Raw genomic sequence first — 26,286 nt, 5'->3', positions numbered from 1 at the left:
GTAGGTTAGGAGGAGAAAGCTGGTTCCTGTAAGGGCAGTGAGACGCTGAACAGGTTGCCCAGAGAAGTTGTAGAATCCCCGCTCCTGGAAGTGTTCAAGGGCAGGCTGAATGGGGCTTTGAGCAGCCTAGTGTACTGGGAGGTGTCCCTGCCCTTGGAAGGCTGTTGGAACTAGAGGATCTTTAAGATCCCTTCCAACACAATTCTATGAATCTGTGAAATCCAGGTTGCATCTAGCAGGTTTGTTACAAAAAAACTGACATTCATACTGTTGTTTTTTTTTTTTTTTTTTTATTATTATTGCATCTGCATCTGAAAAAACATTCTACCTCTGCATGTTTATTTTATGTGTTTCTACCCTGTATACACCCCACTTCTATCCAACAACTTGGCAATTTCACCAAGCTGTACAGAAAACCTAGGTCCTGAATCCCTGGCAACTGAAGCTCCAGGAAGAGGAAGGATTTACATGAGGTTAGAGTACAGTGATACTACATCATATTTACTAAAAGGAAGAAAAACAACATGAATGCAGAAAGGCACCAACTCTTCAATAACCATCAACAAAACAAAGGAATTAATTCCTTCAGGTATTTTCAACTTTTTGAAATAACTCTCCACAGAAATAAAGAATATGATGAACATAGTTTAATTAAGAATTATAGCTGTAGTCACATATCTTAGAACATGAATTCAATCTTCCCACTGCATAAAGTTCTACATCCATACTTCCTACAACAAGGAAGGGAAAACATCTGATAGTCTTCAATACTTACATAATTTCTAAGATGAAAAATATTAGTGAAAACAGTATTCTTTTGGCATACTATGAAGGTAGTGCTTACTGCTTTTGGCAAGAGAAGGAATTATAAATAAAAATATTTGAATATTAGGGTAAGGGAAAAACTGTATCCAAAGTGTTTCACAGAATAATGCTTTCAAACATTACTTCAGCCCAATAGAAGCACAATAAATCCCCAAAGTTTTTATTTTGCCCTGAAAGGCATTTGAAGCAGGAGTGTTACTCAAACATGGCAGTTAACTACACACACATGGAAAAACACCTTTTAAAAACCCATTAACATTTATAGTGTTTGATTCCCTTATATACAGGCACACACTTTGCTAGCTTCTTTCCCTTCCTAGAACTTAATGAGACTGTGCAATACTGGAGCAGTAGTCTAAAATATCCTGTATAGTGAATTCCATAGTAATTCCTGATCCAGGGTAGCAGCGAGCTATCAGTCCTTCAAAGTGCTTGTACTGTCGTATGAATTCATCTTGCATGGAATGCCACACAACCTGCCAAAGAAAGCAAACTTTAGGAAAAGTCAACTGGCATAATACATAGGCTAACTAGAAAACATTGGTTCATTAATTGATTCTCACATTTCAGGTGTCATTTTACAGCTAAAGATTACTAATAAAGTTCAATAGATTGAGTTACTGTATTAAAAAGAAGATTGATGGTTTTTATCCATTAAGATCTGTAATGTTGACATGACATAATAAATGTGCAAAGAAGAAAATAGAAGATGGGGAAGTTCTCCTAACAGAGGTATTGCTTTTGCCTTTCAGGAAAGCACCCCGAACCAGAAGAGTGCTATAATTCACATTTCAGACTTTAAAAAGCTGTTTAAACAAGCTTAACTCAAGTCTACTTGTTATTTACTCCAGTGAAAAAGTTCACACAGTGTAAGGAAAACATTAGATAATACAACTATCAGAAAATAGATAACTGAAAATATTCTGCTATAGTGCACCAATTAAGATTCACATCAGGTTATCCATTAATTTAAATCTATTCTCTACTTCCAATGTATTTTGCAGAACAGACATCACCCATTAATGGTCAGCTAGGGAATCATAAAGTAGTTTCTTTCTGGACTTTTTTCTACTGCTCTCGTCCAAATCAGTATTAAACAAATAGAAACAGAGTATGCTTATTAAAAAAACCCAAAAGCTGTACTCAAAATTTATGTTTTTAGAGTTATGCTGAACATTCTCACAGAATACATATGCAAAAGCAGTAATAAAAAGCCTCTGTGTAACATTATAGGGTTTTTAAGACACGATTTAGTTTACCTGAAGTAAGTTTTCTTCTTCACAGAGATGTTTATCTACCTTCTTGTAGAGATTATCCAATCCCTTCTTCACTTCTTTACCAGGATATTCCTTTATAACTTTACGAAGCTCTTGTTTATTAAAAGCCAGCTGATAGCTTACTTCCTCTTCCCGTATACCTTGTGCCACACGAGCTTCAACACCTTCAAAAAAATGCTAACAAGTAATAGCATTAGTCACTATCACAAATCTGAGCATTTGACAAGAATATCTGTGGTTAAATCTTGATCTGGCTTAATGACTGTTGTGTTCTCCCAATTTTTGTTTCTTAATTGGGCATGAAGTACTGCTCAGCCATAAACATTAAAACACAGTTCAACAAGACAGCAGTCCAAGCACTAGAATAAAATTGAAACCAATCCTTTCTAGAAGCAATTGAGCTTTTCTTTGCAACCTTTTAACTAATAACCAGTCAGCCTCAAAATCCTCAATTCATGAGCTCATAACCAGGGATCCAAATACTGGATCTATTGGATGATCTCCCTAAGCACCTGAGCATCTTTTAAACCATAATTACACAAGAGCATATTTGTTCACAATTGCCCTCCCTTCTCACTGTCATTAGCCAGTTTTCTCAACATAGTAAATAAAAATGTTTTAGTAATAGAGGGAAGTATTTCTATGAACATGTAGGTTGAGCTCAACAGTGCATCAGGTCTGGGTAGGACAGAAGTAACTCCCTAGTTAACTTTCTTCACAGCAGCCTCTATGGTGCTGTGTTTTGGATTTGTGGCTAAAACTGGGCTGTTAACACAGCAATGTTTTGGTTACTGCTGAACAGGTCAAACCTGACCAAATCATAGCACATAACATCATGCTCAGCTATAAAAATTAGGGTTGGAGGAGGCAGGTTTGGTGTTTGGCTTCAAAGTGGCTTTGCTCAGAAACTGCCTGGGCATCAGTCTGCTTGTGAGAGGTAGTCAATGACTGGTTTTGTACCACTTACTTTATTTTTTTTCCCTCTATCTTTCTCTCTCCCCTTCTCTGATTAAACTGTCTTAACCTCCACCTCCAAGTTTTTTCACTTTTGCTCTTCCTGTTGTCCCCCCTGGAGAGGGGGGACTGAGCAGCAGTTTAGCTATGTGACATCTTAGATGTTGGTCAGAGTCAATCCAAAAGTGGAAACAGCAATAAAGCATTTTAATTTTCAAAACAGGAATACATCTTAAATGCCTCTGAAAATGGATGCCTGAAATCCTGTTTATAGAAAAAGCCATGAGACGTTCATGTGGACAGAACTGAATCTGAACCTAAGTCACCACTCAGTTTAACATTTAGTTCAACTTCAGATACACAGAATTTTCCTATAACTGTTCTTCTTGTTGAACAGCTCAGAAACTACAGCAATTTTCTCTGCAGTTGAGGTGAGAAAGATTATCCCCAAAATCCTGATGACTTTTCCCCTCACTTTCTTCTTCCTCAAAACCTTTTGCTTAAGACACTGATGTTTAGTCAGTACTATTAATTGCCATGAAAAATTTGGTTATTTTCATCCAAAACTGTTATCCTCATGAATACTCTTGCCAGACATATTCCAATCCAAAATAATAAGGGATTACGATAGATACAGTGATAAAGACATCAAACAGTTTTTGAATGTATTATTTCCACTATCCTTTACCATTTAAATGAATACTCAAATATACTCACATTTAATTTCTCAAGAGGCTGTCCAAGTGAGTAGATTACATAAGACTGAAGATGATCAGTGTATTTCTGTTTGGCTTCTTTTTTCTCAGCCTCCAGACAAGAAATTTTCAAGCGAGAAAGTGTTGCAAAAATATGATGGAAGTTCTCCATCATGACAACATCCCTGGGTGTCTTCTGGCTTTCATTAGCTACTTTCTCAACTAAAAGAAATGAAAAGCAAAATACTAAGAATACCAAAAGAACAAATTCAGAAAAACATAAGCAATAACCATAATACTATCAAAAAGGGAATTTTGAGTTTCATGTAACTCATTTAGTCAGAATTACCAGTAAATAAAATGCTATCTAAGAGCCTTCAAAGGAAGGAACAGATACATTCAGGCTCTAAGACAATGAAACTTGTATGGCAAAAAATGCACTTATAAAAAGATAAATGTATGATCTCATTTACAGGTGTGAGGAGCAGGTCACATTCTGAGGAGGCTTACAAGCATGCTTTCAGTATCCCTAATAAATTTCACAAGATAGAACTATTTAAGAGAAGTCAACAGCAAAATCAATTCCCATCTTCACTAGGACAAAAATCTTCAGTAAGGTAGCGGGGGGTTCTTAAATGTACTTCTTAATCTCAGTTTTTGCTTATTAGTTTTATGGTCAAAATTACCATCAGTCCCTAAATGTCATAATGAAAATAGATAATTTTGCACCTAGATCTTCTACTTCCCCCTTCCCCTGCAAAAAAAAAAAAAAAAAGCCCAAACCCAAAAAAAAAAACCAAGCAGGCAAAAAAAAAAATAATTCTACCTATCTCTCCCGTACTGCACCTAAAAGGAGGCTGAAAGAGGATGGCTTCAACCAAAAGCAGTTAATTTTCCATGCCTGTTCATTTATTAATCATTTTGCTGAGACTATTAGGATGCCCATCATGAATGTGATCCAGGGCATAAGAGTATCAGTAATAGCACAGATTAATTTAGTCAAAACACTGAACTGCTAACAAGGAAAAATCTACTGCCAAATTTTTTTCCTCCTATATGATTTTTTACAGGGGGAAACAAAAAGACAAGAAACCACTGCAAAGTGGGCATGCCAAGTTGCTATCTCCCCTCCCTCTTAAGTCTTAATCACTTCACTCTGTCACAACTCAAAAGTTACTTTACAGGTCTGTACAAAGGAAAGTATCTAAAAGTATATTACAATCAAAAGGATTACAGTTACTCACAATAACAGAGACAACCAAAATTTTAGTGTAGTCCAAAAAAAACCCCACCTATTAATTGGGGTAAAATTATATATAAACAAGTGGAAACAATTATTTTAGTAAACTATGACAGCCTTGGAAGACCTACCACTGTCAAAGACAGCTCTAATAAGTTTTATGTAGGCTTTATCTAGATCTCCTCGTCGTTCTGCATTTTTGAAAATTGATTCAGCAAGGGCTGCAAATTCTTCAAATTCAGCAACAAATGGAAGGATCCCAACTTTACTCTTCTTTGAGATTTTTACTTCATCCATCTGCTTCATCTGATTACTCTTGAATTTGAAACAAGAACAAGTGTTAGGCTCTAGAGCATGTAGACATACTGAAAAAACTGACATATATAAAAGACAAATAATTCTTTCGAATAGTACATTCATTTAGTCTTCCACGCTTTTTACCCTTAAAAATTTTTTAAGTAAAATAATTGGAAAGAAAAAGGAAAGATGGTATTTTATTCCCCTTTATTTACTTAGTATTACGAAAACAAACACACAATAAAAAAAACCCCAAATTTATGCACCAGAAGCAATTAACAATTTTCACTTTATAATCTAACAAGGAATTTCACTTTTTTGATTCAGCCAAGCTAATGATTTCTTTTCCTGCATGACATTTCTTTAGTCTTTTGAAGAAATTTTATTTCTGAGTGTAACAAAAGAATAAGTTTCCAAATATTTTAAGTATTAAACTGATTAAGAATGGTCAGTTTTATGATGTTTGCCTAGAGTGAAATTACATTTATGACAATAAAACTAAGTTATACCAACAACTCTGTTTTCACCTGCCATAATATAATGGTGGTAACTGCAAAGGAAATTAGCAAAAGAAAGTTTCAGACAGCGGGAGCAGCCTCTGCTACTGCCAAAAGACCTCATACCCTTTTAAGTCCACATAGTTTGGTTCTGACAAGTGAAAAAGGCAGAGAGCTATATTTTACTTAATGGATTTCAGTAATCTCAGAAGGAGTACAAGTTTAAACAAAAAACTAAGAATGTCAAGTAGCTCAGAACGCTGAGCGAGTGGTCTTATTTGGTACAAAAAGCTACTTATTGAGGAAGACTGGAATGGAGAGGAAAAAAGAAACACAACCACCATTTATTTGAAGGCTTGGCCAGTAGAAAAGCAATAAATTACTAATTTTGACTTCAAATTTAAAGAATTTAAGTACACAGAAATGTAAAATGAAACTGAGTAGGAGTGGGCTTCCTATAATATTACAGTTAGGTTAATCAGAATAACTAAAGAACTTACAATGCACTTATCAAAGTTCCTTTTGACAGTCACCAAAACATTCCCAAGTGTTGTGCTGAGAAAGGACGCAGGGTCCACATTTTGTGCTGTCCATACATGATGGCTCATCTTAACTAACATATAAAGGGAATTAAAGCTATCAATCTTGTCTCCCAGTGCTATAAGGTTATTCAGCTCAGGTTCAATACAACGAAATATTTTTGTCATCATTTGTCGGATCATGTCCTTCCTATTAAAAATGCATAAGAGGAAAATATTACTCTGACAGTTTACTAGGCTATTTTACATGCTTTTTGATATATTTATTTCATATAGTAGTTTCATTTGCATTCAACAAGTCTCATGACTTTCAGAAAGTCAGTACCACACATTAAAAATCAACAGTCACAGGTATAAAACATTCCAAAAAGTATTTTCTCTGTGGAACCTGCGACACACTCTCAGAAGTTTGCTAAGCATATTTTCTATATTATAGTGCCTAATTTCAATTTGCAAACTATTAAGAGAATTAAACAGCCATATACAGGAGCACCCATTCTATATACAAAAAATATTCTTTTTACCAACACATGTAGCATCTAGGTAAAAATTAAAAGTTTACTACTCACTTTCACTGAAAGGGAATAATTTCTGATTTTAGATAAAAAAGTTTTATATGCCAAATAAACTCACACACAGGCTTAAATAAAAAACAGCAGCACATACTCAGATGATACTGTTTGTGGAACACCAGAAGTATATGAACGGGATAAAGCTACTCCATCCATTTCCTCCACTTCATTCTGTGAGAACAAGGAATGTAAGTAAAGATAAGGTCTGTCTCCACTGCTTTATCAAAGCAGTTACTACATCTGACAAAACCAATATAAGTAACAGTTACATACCCCCAGCACCCCCTGCCTCCAGAGTGGAAAACAGAACAGTTTGCAAGTTTTGGTAATTTTTCAGCCACATTCCACCAATTCAATATTATCCACAATTACTCCCCACTGTCTTCCTATATAGCATGATGGTTTGTTGTCATCTTAAGAGGACACAAACCCATGGCAAAGGAAACATATTAGGTCTTCTATAAAAAATGTTGTTTTGGTTAGCCAAAATAAAGATCGTTCCGTTCATGAAGAAAAACTAATTACTTATCACCTGGATCACACAATCACCAATAAATTCCAAAGTTCTCTTTTAAACAGGTCTCTTTTGAGGCCTAGTCAATACTTTTTACTCCAGTGAGAGAATCTAAGCCATACCATTGTTGTTCCAGAGGCGCTCTGATGTTGTTGCAGTTTGAAAAATTTACTAATGAAGTCCTGTTCTGCCAGACACAGAGGTTCTAGTTCACTTAATACTTGCTCAAAAATCTAAAGAAAGTTAAAATATTTTATCAACACATCAAACTCTATGGATGGGTAACAGTAATAATTTTAATTGTTTGTTACATGTACCTTTTATCTTCACTGAGCTTTAGAAGGCTTACTACTACTTAATGGAAACAGCTTGTAAGTAGATGTCTAAAAGTAATAGCTGCATCTTCAACACAGCCCTTTCTTACCCATGTAATACTGTGAAGAAAAGAACAATCTAAGTCTTTCCACAACTAGAAGTTTTCTAGTTGCAGCCTGAGGAAGCACTTTTTTGCTATAATGGAAGCACTCGTATTTTAATAGTAAGTCTTGGGCTCTGCCACCATCTTTTCTGCCTGGCTTGCTGAGCAGAGGAAGACAAAATTAAAAGCCTCAGGGAAGAAAAACAGGTCAACTGTGTATGTTGAAGTCAACTGTTCTGTAGAAATAGCAGAAAAAGTTTCTACACAGCAGCTAGAGAAACAAATAAGTAGGTGTTGTACTAAAGCATACAACACAATATTTAGATTTAAACTAAAGTGAAACACTATTTTAGCAATAAGTAATTACAATACTTAATTAATACAAAATAAGGAAATTATAAATCAGATGTTAAACATATTTCTCTTACATTTTTCTCTGCAAGTATTTAAAAATTAAGGCATGTAATAATTTACATAAATTAAACCAATCTAGCCACATAGGAAATCCATGCTGATGAAAATTCCCATAGAAAAACCAACAACTTAGTAGGTCAGCTCAATAGCTTATGACTCTGTGTATATTAAATCACATTCACATATCCCCAGTGGGTGTGAGACACAAGTGAGAAATTGAAAATAACAGCACAATAATTGCATAAAACTGTTTTAACAAGTTAGTTTTTTTATGCTAGACAAGTTGCTGCTACAAGTTTGTAATAACAGTTAATATTGTTTCGGGCATATATTTCCTCCCAGAAAAATGAATGAGCAATGGAGTGGTCAGAAGAAAAACATTCATCTCCATCAAATAATTCAGTAGAGAACAACAAAATTATTTTTATCTCTGACTGCTGATTTTCCTTCCACAGCACAGAGGAATCAACTGTGCAAGAAATAGTGAGCACTGTCACTTTTAATGGTTCAGGGAAAAAAGTCAACAGATGCTGAGGACATCAGGTTTTAAAACATGAGGCCACTCCAATAACAACTTAGTGCTATTGGTTAAAGTTGAAAACTGATGATAACTAATGTGAAACCAGCATAAGTAAAATTTTAGGGCCATGCTCAAGTCCTGGCTAAAATTCTTATCTTTCACTTTTGCTTACATGCTAGTAAAATGTCATAGAACACTGAATGAGTTAAAAAAAAAAAAAAACAAAACAAAAAAAACCAGTGGAGAATCCATCAGTTTCATTCCTATTTGTTTAAAAACACATATTTGGCTTAAACTTAAAAGATAGTTTTTTATGCTTGATATTCTTTAAAGACCAAATACAGCACATAAAGGATTTAAATAGAATCTTATAATCTGAGAATAATGCTGTGATCTACATATTTCTTAGGAACTGCCTTTATTAGATGTATGGTACATACAAACTTTGAAATTGGAATGTTTTAAGATTTAAAAAGTAGAGATTTTTGAACTATACAAGAAGGATATGTAAGATACCTCTAATACAAAACTAAGCAGGAATTTTATGTGATATTTTGGCTTTACCTTATCAAATTTTGTTCTGTCAGCCACATCCAGGTCAGAGGCAGACATGTTTCCCATGTCTAACAGTGAGGATGACTGAGATCTACGGTTCCCTGAACTCTGAACAGACAGTTTATTTAGACTAGAAGTCGACCCAGTTAATTTTCCAGAACTTCCATGAAGACCTGTGAAATAAAGACACTATGAAGGAGGAAAGTGAAGGCAGAATAAAATACTGAAGAATATGAAGTTTGTTACAGAACATATGAGATCAAGAATTGCAAGTAGTCCTATATTAAAATCAGACAACTTTTATCTAAGCTGCCTATGTTTTTGCTGTAAATGTAGTCTTTCCTCATTATAAGGTAACTGAAATCCTTCAGCAATTTTCAAAGTACAATATAACTATTTAAATTCCCATTGTAAAGTATGGCAAAAAGGTATAAAAGGAACAAAACTAAAATACAGGAACACGGGGATTGAAGACTTGAAAGCTAAGACCAGTTATGACATTTGTGGATGTCTTTTGGGCAAAGGCTGCCATAACCAGAAGGACTGAACTACAGGAAGGAACATAATTTAAACGTTTTATATACACACAGGCACTTTTCCATCTTGAACTCGATCCTGCTGCTGTTAACATCCTCTAACTGCACAGTTTGTTTCAGCTATTTTGCTAGATCTACAGCCCCATAGTAATTCTGCTGCTCATGTTCTCCCCTCCTTTTCAGTCATTTCTTCATGATACTTCTGGGCCTTCACCTAGGACTATGTATTTACTTTTTTATTTCTTTTTACCCCCAAATTTTCAGAAATGTTGGACCAGGACAGAGAAAGCTAGTAACAAAAAAGGCCAAAAAATTATCATTATAAGTAAACTTCTCACATCGAAGCCATAAAGAAACTTAAAAGCAATCCTGCAAGCTTCACTTAACTGCTCTGTTGGTATCTAGTCTAGGGACACAAGACAAAGTCTATAGTTCTAATCTAAATTGTCGCTTCAACCTACTGGAGGAATGGAAAACTATGACAAAAAAAATTATGTTTGTGCTCTCAGGCACAAACGTATTTTTACTATCAACTAGTAGCATGGGAAAACCAAAAGATAGTCTTTATGTGCAAATCTTCTCAAATTCTATGTTGGGACTTAGAGCTGTGCTTCCTTTTTGTCTTGCCAGCCCAATGGTTCTGCTCACATTTAGTTCATTCTGAACAGAGTGCTTCAGTGTGAGGTAGATTCTCCCTGATGCAGCACTACATTGTAACATCAACACACATGCATTGACAACACCAACTAATGCAACTAGTTATACTCACTCTCAGTTTCCTGTTTGACAGCACTTTCTTTTCGAGGCAGTGTAGCTGGGATGGATTAGGTTGCAAGCATCAAAGACAAAGACAAGTTAAAATGCAGTTTGCACAAAACATGCACAAGATGCAAGTTAAGCTCTAACTGGAAAGAAACATGCAGAGAACTATAAGCAGCAAGTAACTACATAGCAAACACATTTATTTGGAGAGGTACTATTTTAGAAATTCAGTATCTACACTACATGGAAAATAGAGTAAGTTTCTAGGTATTAAAATCTGATTTTTCTTATATAGTATGTTTGAAGAATACTTTTGGTAACATGTATTTAAGTTCTCCCAAATTGAGAAGTCCATTAAATTATTTGTCAGACTCAGTTTCCATGATAAATTATATCAACAATTGACATGAAGAAATGAAAACATACTTATGGAATTTTTTTACTGAGTCGGAAATATTGTCCACCTTTTCAATTCAAAACACACACACAATTACTGCAATATAATCCACATCAACAGTAAGACTGGCTAACCTTTTCTTAGTTGTTGCATATCAGGATATTTATATAGAGATTACATCTTTTGCATTCATGCTGCACAAAAACAGATGATTGCAAATTTGGAGACGATAAAGATAATAAACATATAGTAAAAAAAATTACAAGGAGGTTTTTATATTTTTCCTGTGTTTTTCTCAGAATTGACGTTTTCTCAAGTGGACTTAAATATAAAATTTAAAGTAAATGAGCATTTGTAGAAAATATAGAATCCCTAGAGTAAAAGGCATTTGCATACATACACTAAAAGCAATATGTGGTTTTAAAGAGATCTTGATGAGGATGGATGCTACAAGCCCCCCAGAATGGAGCAGACAAGCAGAACCTACTGTAATAGAATGAGTAGATACTTCTCAATGCCACAAACATGTCTTAAATACCAGATGTTCTCAGTAGGCAACACTACAGATAATTGTAACATCAAATTCAAATTTAATTCCAGCCTAGTTTTTAGATCATATGGGTTTTGCCTGATTTTGAATAAAAAATGTTTAGGCATGATATACTTGGCATATGCAACTGTCATGCACTTGTCCCACTTCTTCATCATCCTCAATTTCTAAACATATGGGACTTATTACAGAATATGAAGAACTACAAAGATTAGGCCCTGGACAACCAGGGGAGCCTTAGTAGCTTTTGACAAGCTACATCATATAAACATATGGCAGTAGTAGCACTCTTTCCAACACTGACTTTATGGTATTTAAGTATCAAAGTCTTGGCTTCATCAGAAAAGAGGAAAAAAAAAAAAAATAAAGGACTACTGAAGACAAGTGTGAATGCTCATGACCCAGGCTGGCTTTTTTTGCCATAAAAATGCAGACAAAGAACCTTGCATTAGCACAGATTGCCAGAATTCTCCCAGCATCTCCTCTGCATTTGAGGCATTCAAATAGCAGTGCTATTCCCAAAGCACAAAAAAAAGGCAAGAACACACACCAACACAACTTGGAAACAGGTCATCTTTAGTATTTGAGTACAACTGGAGCATTATGCACCTACACTACTCCTCAAACAAGTTTACTATTGAGAAGTGATATATTTTGAATAAATGTGTAATTAGTAGTAGTACAATCACTACAATGAACACAGAAGCCTTTGAAATTACACACCCTTATGAGGTGCTGCAACATAACTAAATTTGCACAAATACATGACAGAAAGTCTTCTCAAGGTGCAGGTTTTATTCTTGTGAATTGAAGGACCTCTCTCTCCAAAATGCCTGATTGCTCCGTAACATTTACACAAGTTAGGGAACTGCTACAAAAGCTGTCTCTTCACAAATACCAATCACAAAACAAGTGTCAAGACAAAGTGTTTAGAATGTTTCGGAAATCAATTTCTATTAGACTAAAGGTATTTTTTTTTTCTTGCAGTAAGATTGCTTTTCAAGATTTAGGAATTCAAATGTTCTGAAAATGACATCTTATGGCACCTCCACTTTCCATGTCCAACAGCTTGCCAAGCCTTATCTCCCGTTCTCCATCTCTCAAACAAGCCTTACCACCTTCCTGCTTTCTTCCCTTTATTACATTTTTCTGATTTCTATGATCAAGCTTCAAAGCACAAATTCAGGACCCGAAAGAGGCTGACATAACTTACTACTTACAGCTGCACATAATTTTGGAATTCAAAATTCGCAAACTGGCAATCCACGGCAAATATAAATATTTCAAAGAAGCTTTGAAACACTGCACCTCAAAATATAGAACTGACAATACATAAATACACCTACAGCACTGTTGCTTTTTAAGTATCTAGGTTATTTTTTTAAGCTATACTTCCATATTCAACTAATTCAAGCAGGAATACTCCCTTAAAAATAAATACCTACAAGTTAACAAATTATGATTTCTAGATTCATAGTACATAGGTAAATCCCACTGAAAAAACACATTAAAATATGCAAGTCTTACTAGGCAGGATTAGCATTCTTAAAAATCCACCCAAGATTTATTAAAAGCAGAAATAACAGTAGAAGAAATATAAAAAAATGCTGCCCAAACCCCCTTTAATTACTAGAGTTGATTTTTCAAATTTGTTCAGGTAATAAAGTGGGATAATTCAAGTAATAAAAAATTAGTGTAGACTTGAAAACTGAGAGAAATACTGTATTTTATACTTTTATTTGACCAATTTCACAAGGTTTCAGTTGTGCTACTTTGGCCTTGTGTAAGTCAGAAGTTTTACCAGTCATTTTTCATTCAACTTCTTCCATCTTGCCAAAAGTAAAGAATTTTACACCATTACAAAATTAGCCTTAGATAATGAGTGTTTTATATGCAAATAGTAAGATTCAAAGCAAGTTATGTGCCTTCTGGAAGCTTACCAAACTTTTTTCCTTCTCTGGTTGTGCCTGTCATCTTGATCTTGGCAACTTCAAAGAAATCTTTTATTTCCCTTTCATAAAGTCGTGATAAATAATCCATATAATTCTTAAAAGAAAAATGTAAATTTAGTTAACAGGTATTCATAATGACTTTCTTCTATTATAGAAATAGTTATAAAATAACTATTCTAGAAATAGTTATTAAATAACTCTTTAAACATGTGCATTTTCAAGTCCTACTAAACAGCAAACTGGTTTGGACTATATAAGTATATATATATATATATATATATATATATATATATATGCGGTATGCACAAAAATATATTAATGATATTTAAACAGCTTACATTCATTTTCATAGTGAGTTCACTGAGCATTAATCAGAAACTTCTACTTTTCCTTCATAAGAAAAAATATGCAATGCACTACATACAGATAGGATTACTGGTGGTAGAGCATCACAGAATTCATTTCAAGGGTAGTAGAAGAGAGAGAATTCAGCACCCTCTTCTATCAGACTCTTACTGTTCCCCCCAAAGCATACATAAATATGTAATTTTCACATTTTTTAGAAGATCACAAAGATGTCAACCATTCACTGTGTGCTTTACACTGAAGGCAAACAAATAACTATGTGAAAGCTATTTTCAAAGTCTAATTTAAATCTTCCATTTAAGAATGACAGAATTTTAATTTAAAAAATAGTTGTTTTGTAAGGACTAACTTTTCCTTGACTTCTACCTGAACGTTTTGTATAGTTCTTTAGTAATTTTTTTACTCCATGTTAGTTTTAAACAAGGTAGTTAAAAGTTACATGCATACAAGGGAGAAACACTTCTATTTAATCTATTGCACAAGAGACCTCTGAAGTTTTTGACACTTCCAAGTGTAATGAAGGTCTGTTGAAATAGAGGTGTTACACAGGCAATAAGCACACCAATTGGAAATTAATGAATTATTTTTTCTTACTATGCTGTATAATAGCAAGCTTGTTTTACATAAATATCAATATAAATATCTTGTGATAACTCAGCATAAACTGTTTGAGGAAAAAAACAATAAACAGAGCAGAAAACCACAAATACTAAAAAAATGAAGTTTATTATCCTAAAAAGGAATAAAAAAAGAGGAACAGTGAGTTATACATAATATACAGCAATATTAAAATGACACAGAGAATTCTTTTGACTCTCAAGCCCAGTCTATTATGTACATTCTGTAGCATCATTTGATCACTTCACATACCTTTGTTAGCCCTTCATATTTTCCATAATCTGTGTTCTTGAGCCACTCCATCAGTTTAGCATATCGAAGTAAATCTCTGTGAAATGGATGATGATTGGGTAATGTCAATTCAGCAGAGTGCTGGGCAAGAGTGGAACTCTGATCATGACCCTTGGTAAGAAAAAGTATTAAAGTAAATCTAGAAGCACTACACAGACACATTAGAAGTTTCCTGTAAAATGTAGTATGAAGACAGTATCTCATTCAGACAAACGAAAGGCCTCAAAACACCTTGCATAGAAGCAAGGTCTAGAGATGCAGGCTGAAAAAGACACCTAACGTAATACAGACACTGAGTTATTACAGCCGAGGCAGGTAGTGCATCTTAATAAGCTTGCTCATTTTAAGGCTTTTTGCCTTCAAGGTGAGTCACTTTGGCACTTTTTGTAAAAGAATGCAATGTACACCTGAATGAAAATGTAATGAGAAGCATTCAATTGTTCCTGAAAAATGTTAATAGATTATCACATTATTCTTCTAACAAAAAAAAGTAGCTGCTTCTGTTTAAAGATGTTTTTCCCATATACAGTTTTCAAGTCTCCAGTTAACGGGTGGCCTGGGTGCTAATGATGAGATTTATACCTCTCCTCTGACAGCCTGCTCCAATTCAACATACTGTAGTCCACTTTGGCCAAGCCTTCCTTGATCAAATCTTAAAAACATCAGTGCACACACATTCCCTCTTCTCCACACAAACAGATACATACAACACACCATCAGTGAACATTTACAGCCAGCAGCATAAAACAATCCATTTAACACAAGCTACTAATTTCATGCTCCTCCTTTACACAAAGATCCAATCATATTGCTAGACCAACACATGATTTAGCATTTTAAGCTTTCACTTGCTTGAACAAGCTTCCTGAGCAATTCATGAAGACCAAGCAAGGTAACACCTCTGTGCAGCCATACAGCAGAACACACAATCACTATCCCTGGGTTAAAAGAATGGATAATTTATGTAACTAACTTCCAAATGGTTTTAATATTTTCTGTAAAGTCTTTTTCTACTGGGCTTGCTGTAAATAAAGCAACAGAACTTATAGTTTGCGCCATGGAAGCACACAAAAATTGTACTAATTGGTCTCCAATTCCTGCATCACATGCAGGTGCTTTATGCAGGTCAGTCAATGTCCATCCCTGATAGAGGAAGCATTCCTGATAGTTCCATCTTGGACACAACAAGTCAGCAGAATAAGCTGTACTGTTTAAAAACTGCCTTTGCCTGTTTCTAAGTTGGAACAGAAGCCAGTTTGGATCAAAACTAAAGCAACTTTGTCTTACCCTTTTTCTGTTTATACTGGATACTAATCAAGCCTTTTGTTAGAGAAAGCTTCTCTTTTGTTTGAAAAAAAAATCAAAGATTTAATTTGTAAAATACCAACTTTTACTAAGTAAGGCAACATGAACACTGCCAGCTTCTGGACAAAGCTGAACTACTACATAACAATCATAGAATGGTTTGAGTTGGAAGGGATCTTAAAGACCATCTAGCTTCAGCTCCCCTGCCATGGGCAGGGACACCTTCACTGGACCAGGCTGCCAAAACCCTCTCCTTGAACAACTGGATTTGAACACTTACAGTGATGGGTCATCCTCAAGTTCTTTGCAACCTGTCTCAGTATACATTTCTGTATGCAACATGAGCGTGAAATTGCTCTGAGCCCTCCTCTTTTAACTACATAAACTGACATACAAATAGACCCAAAGAAACAAGTCCTGGCCAACTTCATTAATTTATACTCACAGAAAATGGCAAAGGATAACACTATAAATTTTGCTTATAAAAACAATCCTGTAGTTCAACAAGAAGCCAGTGTAATTATTGAACACAGAATTTGGAATTGGAATCCAGCCAGCACTAGCAACACAGCTGCTCTTGTGATTACTGAGGTCATACTCAATACTTTGTGCATACTTTTGGGGATACATATAGGAAAATTTTGAACAAATCTTTGATATGCTTCTATGGAAAAAAAAGATCAGAGAAACTCCCTCTAACACCTCATTTGTCAGATTCCTACACCATGTATTTTTAATGTTCAAGTTCATTATTGTTTAACATAATTTACCTGGTGGCTGTCACATCTTTCATCAACTACAACAGCCCAAATGCTCATTCATATTACTGCTAGGAAATACTCAGCTTTCCAAATTTTTTTCTTCCTTCATGGAACAGTTTTATTCATGCCTCTTTGTTATACACAACTTCTCTGGTTAGTAGTTCCATTCTTTATAAAGCTAGATGACAAATTCCATGACAAGGTACATTTCTCTCTCCAGGCCAACTTTTCCACAGCACTACTCATTCTGGTTACAGTAAAGTATGTTCTGTTCAAGACTGCTCTAAAACATTACAGAGCTTCTAGAGGCACCTTTCCCATCTCATTAACAGGCTTTCTCTCGTTACACATAAATTTATACTGTTATCAAATGACACCATGAATTTGTCATTCAACTATTTCATAGTTTCAAGCCTCCAACCTACTTCATATTTCAAAAGTAGAAAGCATGGAGTTGCCTTTAAATTGAGTGCTGAACCTGGTTGTTAAAAGATTTTTAAAGTAATAGGTTAATTAATTATTAGTATTACACAAAAAAGACACCTACATTAACTGTTAGTAAACATTTTTTAAAACTGCAGCAAATGGCAATATAAAGTTGCATTTCTGTTTAAAAAATTTCATATTTATTCTCCTTTTAATATAAAGGAGGTGAAGCACTTTAGTATCTTACAACAGTAGTTTGAATCAAGCATTGAGTAATTTCGCTTTTCAAAAAATAAAGAGCAATTTCATACTTTCAAGGTAATGTATTTAGGCTCAAATGTCAATGTAACTATTTTTTTCTACCTAATGATTTCCAAATCAGAATGTCTTGCTTATATTATCAGCTTTCCAGACATTACCATGTTTTCATTTGTCTTTTTAATTTCTAATTCTTTACCTTTATCTTAGTTTTTTCTAAAGTGCTTTAAATTTCTTTTTTAAGAAATTCTAAACAAATAATGCAACTCTTCAGATGTTAAAGGTAATAAAGTATTGGAGTTGAGGTTTTCAACAACAGACTAAGAAACTGCTATATTCCTCCAACTAACAAAATAAGCTCATTCAGTTATACCTCTACATTTGAATCTGTATCTCAAAATGAAGTACAAACCCTCTTTTTTTCCTCTTTTACAACAAAAAAGCTTTGCAGAATCTCATCTCTTGCAGTTAATGAACTCTTCCTGTTTAAACTTAACAGCAAAGTCATAATTTTTTATCTGTTGATTACTACCTCACAGCTAACAACAAGCCAAAACTTACTGAAAAATACTGAAAGTATTTTTCCTCCATGCATGTCAATCTGTCTCTCAGCAACTTTTGGGAATGAGATCAGTGGAATGTTAGCTCATAAACAGACGAACAAAGCTTAAGGGCTGACAAAAATAATAGAAGTGAAAAGGCACATAAGTCTGATGCTCTGTAATCAGTAAGGACAAATTTCTTTTTGCAAAGTCAAAAATGCAGCTGCTAGTTAGATCATTTCAAGCTCAGGAAAAAAAAATTGATTAGAAAATCTTGTATCAAACTCAATGTACTCACTGGAACTGAATGATAGGAGGACCTGTTATAGAGCTGAAGGAAGGTCTGAGTAAACTGATTGAAGATAAAAAACACAAATTAAAAAGCTGAGGCTAAAAGAACCACCCAGACTTTAGGAAACAAGTGTCAAGTCAGTGTTTTATGAATCACTTAAGAAACAAAACCAAGGTTCATATGTTTTATTTTGTATGTTTGGTTTTGTTTTGGGGTTTTTTATTTTCCAGAAAAGTTTGTGACCAAAAATTTTGTATTCAATAGTAAGAAATAATACCTGCTGAACAAATACGCTGTTCAAATGACTGGCAAGTCTCCGTGCAAACTGCTCACGCAGGTCACTAAACCGCTGCTGCTGCTGCTTCACTGCATGAAGCATATCATGTCCTACAACAAACAAAAAGGACTTTAGAGTGTACAAAATACAGAGTAATATATTTGTAGGGGAACTAAGAGGACCAGAGGTCAAAATTCCTTCAATCAATGAACAAAATCTGAGATTAGTTGGCAAGGCACTACCATAATAAATATTGTTTGTTAGGCAGTAGTCTAACAAAAACGTTACCTGGACGAAGAGCTACATTCATACACTGCAGAAGAGCATCTGCTGCATTAGTGCAGGCCTCAATGCCTCGAGAAGATGTCAGATCTCCCTCCTGAAGGGCCTTTATATGGCCCTTAGCCAGATCCATGTGATTCTACAAAATAATGGAGAGTATTGTCCATAAGCTGAAAGGAAATTAGTTTGCTATGCTAATGAACCAAGAAGGATAAATATAATTTTGCTATTATAACTTACTGAAAATAAGTATAAATGGAATAGAAAAATAAATTCATTATTTTAAAGAAGTCTCAAAGAGGGTAGCAACCTAAAAGAATTTTATACCTGATGTGAACAACCATAGTAAACATAATAAAAATCCTTACCACTAAGAACTCTATCTCTGACAGCAGTTTAACATTATTTGTGTTGCTGAGATGAATTAGGTGGTTGCTTTCTGAAATTTGATCCATTTGCTCCTTTACACTTTGAAGCATTTCTTCATAACTGCTCAGCTTTAGCTCAATTTGGTCAACTTCCTTTAGAGCTTCATCCAACAACTTCATCAAGATATTCACCTGTTTCTCTGAGGCCATAATGGACTGAATATTTGCCTGTACAGAAAATAAAGTCACATTTTAGAAGATATTTTTATATCTCAAAAGCATTCTGGTATCTCCTTCTCCCTCTATTACTGTCAAATAGTTTCCAAAACTCTTCATGCAATCAACAAAATAATTTAAGCCATAGTGTTACTGAACACAGAAATTCCTAAATCTGTGACACTTCCTTGTTTCAAAAACATAAGACATAAAGCCAAAACTTTGCTCAAGTTCTTCCAGCTGAATTACTGGTCTGCAGAAAAACAAAAGGCCAAACAGTAATCCCTACTATACCAGAACATTTTTAGTTCCAAAAAAAAGAGAACATAGGTGATAGGGTCAGATTCTCTGTTGCAAGATCAGCCATCACCATGAAAGCAGCAATTTTCAAAATATACAAGAAACACACAACTTGGCAGTTTGAGGAGGTTGTTGATGGTTCCCTCAAGTCTGTACCCTTGCATCTCCTAAGTTTTTCAAGTGACCTCTAGAATGTTGGGTTGTCTAAAAAAAAAATCTACATTTCAGTACGTGAGAGGTAACGTTAACTATCTTTTCAGAGAATGCTGTTTGGTCACCATCAAAGGGAACAGTTCAACATGCTGGCACACTGTACATTGGAAGGACTATTTACCCCATCTAGCACTTGCAGCTCTCTTGACAACTTCTCTGCAAAGGCCTCTGCATTAGCAATAGCATATTCACACCCTTCCATCATGATTTCAATATCCTGTTCCTCTCTTGCATTTAACTCCTGGTATTCATCCACAGCTTCTTCATCACCTCCTGCTACACTTTGATTCTCTCCACTTGGAACAGATTCTTAGGTAGAGAAGGAAAATTAAACACGTTATCAAGAAAGTCACAAGTATTTTAGGAGTACTTAAGCATGTTTAACTACCCACAAGTATATCTATCCATTAAACAACTCTCTTAAAAAGCACCTGCTGCCTATGAACACATTTTCAAGTCTCAGTCTTCCACACACTTCATTACAATTTCCAGAACTGATTCCCAACAGCGATGTTTTCCAAATTATGTAACATAAGCAAAATACAAATATCCACCTTCCATTATTCCAAGGAACAAACCGAGTCTCAGTTTATTCACTTCTTACACTAGTAACCAGCATCAGAATACATTACAGTATTAGACTCAATTTGTTAGTGGAAAATCAGTACAGGTTAGATTCTCTCTTTTGCTTGACAGACCATAAGGGAAATATACCAAAGTTGTTTAAGATACATACCACTGATTAAATAAAAGTTATTTTGATGCTCGAGATGTGTTTAACAGCAGGAAAATTCGTACTGAGTTAAGTGAAAATCAAATAAACAGTGGTTTCATTAACTATGATTTCTCACAGAAGTGCTTAATGAATTTAACAAGCCACTCAAAGGCTGATAAATGAGTATTAACATAGTCCAGACAGAAAGTGTAGGACATTTGAAACATCTCTCTTATTTCTCTAGCAACTTGATAAGCTAAGCAAAGCACTAAAAAACCACCAACCAACCAAAAAACATATTATTTAAGAAAATTGCTTACAAGGCAAAATAAAGGAAAAAGGTGTTACGCACCTTCTGCAACTTTAGGAAGTTCTGAAGAATTAAAAGGTATGGAAAAGCAGAGGAAAGGAAGCAGAGAATGTTAGCTAGACAAAGCACGAACAGTGTGTACACATTTAAGTGGCAGTAAGTTTGAATGTTTTATTATTGCACAAACTTGAACTGTTAGATGTTGGTTTAAAACAAATTCTGGTCAACACCAAAACACAGAAATGCTATCCTTCCTGTTTCACATTTCTAATTCAAGTTTTTCTGCACACACCAGTCTAGTATTTAATACCAGTAGTTTTGCCACTTCTGACACACTCCATGTGATATACTCCTACTTGCTAAGCTTTACTATAAAGTGTTAACTATTAAAAGATAATGTGATCATAAAACATTTAGTACAGGATAAGCAAACAAGATACAAAGCCATCCTAGCCACCAATCAGTCACATAAATTGTAATAGAGGCCAGCAGAATTTAGCACATGCCTCACAGTCAATGAACAAGAAATCTCATATAAAACCCCCTTACCTTCTAGAATGCTACAGAGGCTGGCTTTTTAAAGAATTTTTCTAATTCAGGGGAAATGTAAATGAGAACAAAAGCAGATTCGTTACACATTTAGACCTACCAGTTCTTGGAGGTAGATTTTTTTTTTTCAAGAAACAGAATGTCTTAGAAATATAGAAAGCTTATCAATATTTAGTACTTTTATTAATTAAGTATTTTGTCTTGGTTCTCCATTTTCTAACAAAAAAATCTCCTGTATAGTTATCTCACCTACCTAAAGATTTAGAAAATATAAAGTTGAAAAGAAATAAAAATAAGAAAACCCATCAGGATTAAGAGTATTTTTTTTAGTGTATCTGTTTTAAATCAGTAATTACTAAGCTTTATACTTCAAATATAATTGTAGACATTTACCTTCCAACAGCTGTGAACTAACATTAATAAAGTCAATTTTCTTTCTAAGGTATCTCTGATTGAGTTTCCAGATACATGAAATGAAGGTGTTCTTTTCCACTGTACTGCTTGCAACCCATTTGTACACTTTGTCAAAATGCAAATCAAATTCAGGACTCTCCTGCAAAAGATGAAATATGTTAAATGCTCCACAGTCAAATGATTCTCTAAGTAGCAGAGATTGTCCACACATTTAATAATGGAGATGACAGGATAAAAATTAAATTACACAGATGCCAGCCTTAAGCTCATACAGCACTTTAAGGCCTTCATGCACCTTAACAAATGTGTTAAAAATGTGATAGTGAAAAACAAGAACCCATGCTATGACAGCAGTATTTTGTCAAGGCAAGACAAAAATAACACAATACAAAGATGTGTCAGATTTTTCACAAAGTTTATGGCAACAAATTAATTTAAGTGGTCAAATTAGGCTGCTCCTCTTGTTCTATGGAAAAGTCCACCACATCAGGACTCTATGCTTCCAGCTCACCCTCAAGCTTATACACTGCTCATTAAGAATGTTTTAAGTGTCCCAGAAAAAAAATATGACATGTAGCAAAACATTTTCGATATTTTAACAAATTTTTGACTGTCATTAGTATAACAGTCATAAATTTTCTTACTGGAAATGAAGCTTGGGTAAGACTTTACATAAGACTAACAACGAAAAAGTACTACTAGTCCTTAGCAGATGCTCTCTACAGTCACTGCAAGATCACTACAACTAACAGGGCAGATATTGAGACTACTGCTATTCAAGTGTATCTAGACTACTCTTACTCAATTTACCAGGGTTATAGTCTTGCAAAGGCTGAAAGAAAACACAGGCACAGGCAGCACAGGAATGTATCATCTTAATTAACCTGTTATCAATCTAATTTTTAAAGTAGCCAGTAACAAGGAAGTTAGGTCTAACTTGGAATGAAGAAGATCATGGGAGCAGAGGACTAAACAAAAAAGTGCCACATACTTTAACAGCATCTTTGGCATCAACAACAGCAAGGTCTCGAAGTGCCCATGCAGTCTGCCTTTTGTAAAAATCTCCCTTGTCAGATTTTTTCACTTTTACCACGTTCACTTGCACTGGTCGTTCTGTTGTCACTATTAAATGAAGTAAGAGAGTCATTTCAAAACACACATACTACTTTCACATCTGTGTCTGCTGTACTTCAACTTCCCAAACAAATTATCTGTGGGGGAGATTTGTTAGCATTTATCTGATGAAAAGAAACATTTTGAAACCTTTTCATCCACAATAACCGCAACTCAGTTTAAGTCTCAACCAAACAGGTATACTTCTCTATACAGCTTGTGAGGTAATGACCCCAATTTTCAGCTATTTCTTTGATGCAGCAGATCTTGGACCATGACCACATAACTGACATAGCACAGACATAACTGGAGAGTACAGTCAGAATGAAAACATTTTCAGACATTTTTCAGTCAAAAAATATTCTAGCAAGCTAATTTATTGACAGATCAACACAAAGCACCTAGTTTTTTAAAGAGATAAAATGTAATAAACATACACTTCAAGGAACATTAGAACTCAATGCAGTTGCTGTGCCTTTCCTTGGTCTCTAACCAGTATTCTTTAAAGCATTTTATTTAGGCTTATCAGCTTAGATTATTACTAAACCCTGTTTTAAGCACTACATAAAGCTTGTTTCAAAAGCCCACCAGTCCCTAGAGAATACTATTTCATTCTTTCCTTTCAAATTACAATGAGATCAGTGAATAAAAGTAGTGGGGTTTGCTTCTTTTTTTAGTAGAAGCAATAATGAAAGTACAAGTTATAAATAATTTTCTCCATTAGGAATGGAAAGCACCTGTTTTATACAAGTCAAGAATAAGAATTGTACATAAAGCTAAAACAAATGCAACCAAGAAAAAACAAAGGTGAAGATAAGAAATATAGTGTGGTATTCATATATACCTGTGGCACACAAAAAGCAGTTCCTCTTCTTTTTGCCTGCTTTGCACACATTCACAATGCTCAATAAACGTTCATCATTGGGAGTGAAAATATCCCTCTGCAAAGCATGCTTGATTGCAGTCATTTTCTCTCAGCTGAAAGATTTTAGGAGGTAAAAAATAAACTCAAGCATATTTACCAGACGCACGAGAAAAGAACCTGTCATGTACTTACAGTAACCACAGGATTTTAAAATCCAATTTTATAGATAACTTAATGACTTGTAATCTAGACAGGCATGACTTGGGTAGAAGACCAGACCACTTTAGGAAAAAAAAAAAAACAAAAACCTTACTTGTTTCAATTAGAAAACTGTAATTTATTAATACCTGGATAATTCTTGAGCTTAAATTAATGGAGTACAAAAAGCTTCTTTGTAGTAGAGGGAAATACTAGGCATTCAATAAAGTTGAAACTGGAACCAAGGAAAAAAAGACCATCCAATACTCAAGCTTGTAGAATTCAATCACATAAGCCCAAAAAACAACAAACAAAACAAAACCAAAAACCCCTCTCCAAGCTCCAGAAAATTAAGGAATTAGCAATATTTACTTGATTAAGAACAGTGCCTCACACTAGAGATTTTATCTAGACTGAACAGAGAAACACATTACACATCACATTCAAGCGTTTTTATTCAAATACAGAAGATTCAATATTATCTGTGCCTTAAAATTCTACAGTTCATTTTAAAAAAGCATGATTAGTACACACAACATACTACACTGCTGGATGCTGAGACAATATATAGAGTTGAATTTCAGGTTGGGTTGTTCTCTTGAAGATGCCCGAGTTGTTTCCTCTGATAAACCCATAGAAAAGACAAAATCTTGGGCACTACAGCAATTTTGAAGATTAGAAAGTTAAGAACTTTGTGAAAACAAGGCCACGATGCCAAAGTGAAAACAGTATTGTCAACAGCGCTCAGGGCATGCTGTTTAAATGACACCCTATGGCAATGTACCACTCCATAGCTGCTAATAATTTTCCTTCTCTTCATCAAATGCTGGGCCCACCTTTTGTTTCCCCAATTGTACCAGGTCACCATTCGTGTTACTCTTCAACAGATGCATAAGATGAACACACAAAATACCAATAATCTGCTATATTTCAAATTCAGATGCCTCTTTCCTTCCTTATTTAGGATTTTATTTTCTGCTCTAAGTCACAATCAAGCTACTACAAATTGCTAACTCTCCTATTTCAGTGCTATCACAAGTACTGCAGGTTAGGCAGAGTACACCTTTCCCACATCATGATAAATCCAAGATCCAAGACTGGCTCTCATAAACAGTTCAACTTCTGAATTAAAAACTCAGTTCTTTTAGTCACAGCCACCAAAACATTCACAGTGTGCCAGGACCAAGCACAAAATTAAGCTTTTCACACTTGAATCCTGCTGCCTCAAAGGAACACAGAATTCAGCCTAAGAAGCTGGAAATAAACATTTCCTGTAATGAGCCAAACAAAGGCTACATGAAATTTGTTCGAGACATGACATCCCAGCCGCGGCTTGTCCAGGAAATACACGCCAGACGGGGCATGGCAGCGTGGTAAAGCTGCTCAGCACTGCCTGGCCTCTCTGAGGGCGCAAACAGGAAAAGACGCTGCTCCCGCATCCCACCGGCTCAGAACACACCACAACAGAACGCAGCCCAACCACAGCATCGCCGGAACTCAATCACAAGATCAACAAATGGACAGAAAAACCTCAGAAGAGCTACCTAGAGCAGCGGCGGGCTCCCGAGGGCCCGTCTGACACCGCCTCACCGCCTCCCACCTGCGAGTCCCGCACAAGCGGCCCCGCCCCGAAGCCGGAGGCACGGCCACGGCCGAGCCGGCCCGCGGAGCACCGCGCCAGCCCCACGCCTGGACGGGGGAAGAGCCGGAGGGTGCCGGGGCCGCCTCGCTCTCACCGCGGCACCGGGAAGCGCCGGGAAGCGCCGTGCCAGGCCGGGAAGCGCCGGGCCAGGCCGGGAAGCGCCGGGCCAGGCCGGGAAGCGCCGGGCAGGACGCGGCGCTCCCGCCGCAGCTTCCGCCCTCGTGACGGCGGCGCGCGGCTCGGGGCGGGCTGCCCGCGCAGCGCCCCCTGGCGGGGAGGAGTGGGCGCGGCGGGCGCGGGGCAGAGCTGCCGCCCCCAAAGTGACGTCAGCATTCTCCAGTGACGTCACGGCAGAGGACTGAGGGGGTTTTGGTCCGTTAGGGGACAAATGGGTCCACAGAAGAAATGCAGATAAACTTGGTACTTAAAGAACATACAGTGCATTACAATT

At 35.7% G+C, this 26,286-nt stretch overlaps 1 protein-coding gene across 9 annotated transcripts; it reads right to left on the bottom strand.

Annotated features, from left to right (window-relative positions):
* Window positions 1–632: 632 nt before the first annotated feature.
* EXOC1 (exocyst complex component 1) lies at window positions 633–26,042 on the bottom strand. Of its 9 annotated transcripts, none has more exons than XM_021530745.2 (21): window positions 25,930–26,042; window positions 23,975–24,108; window positions 23,009–23,139; window positions 21,997–22,156; window positions 21,097–21,117; window positions 20,151–20,338; window positions 19,301–19,528; window positions 18,939–19,071; window positions 18,651–18,760; window positions 18,380–18,433; window positions 14,751–14,900; window positions 13,503–13,608; window positions 10,623–10,667; window positions 9,327–9,490; window positions 7,533–7,643; window positions 6,991–7,067; window positions 6,286–6,514; window positions 5,123–5,306; window positions 3,774–3,973; window positions 2,085–2,279; window positions 633–1,301 (listed from the first exon to the last, which is right to left on the bottom strand). In XM_021530745.2, the coding sequence occupies exons 2-21, from the start codon at window positions 24,096–24,098 to the stop codon at window positions 1,149–1,151; spliced, it is 2,763 nt and encodes a 920-aa protein (XP_021386420.1). In that variant the 5' UTR covers window positions 24,099–24,108; window positions 25,930–26,042; the 3' UTR covers window positions 633–1,148. The 9 variants fall into 9 exon arrangements, with proteins under 9 accessions (XP_021386420.1, XP_021386335.1, XP_021386585.1 ...); XM_021530660.3 differs by lacking the exon at window positions 25,930–26,042 and adding an exon at window positions 25,738–25,896; XM_021530910.3 differs by lacking the exons at window positions 10,623–10,667; window positions 25,930–26,042 and adding an exon at window positions 25,738–25,896.
* Window positions 26,043–26,286: the final 244 nt, after the last annotated feature.

The sequence above is a fragment of the Lonchura striata genome, chromosome 4 (genome assembly GCF_046129695.1).
Source record: "Lonchura striata isolate bLonStr1 chromosome 4, bLonStr1.mat, whole genome shotgun sequence".
Lineage (NCBI taxonomy): Eukaryota > Metazoa > Chordata > Aves > Passeriformes > Estrildidae > Lonchura > Lonchura striata.
The sequence above is the reverse complement of the archived record's forward strand: the minus strand, read 5'-3'. Positions and strand labels throughout refer to the sequence as shown.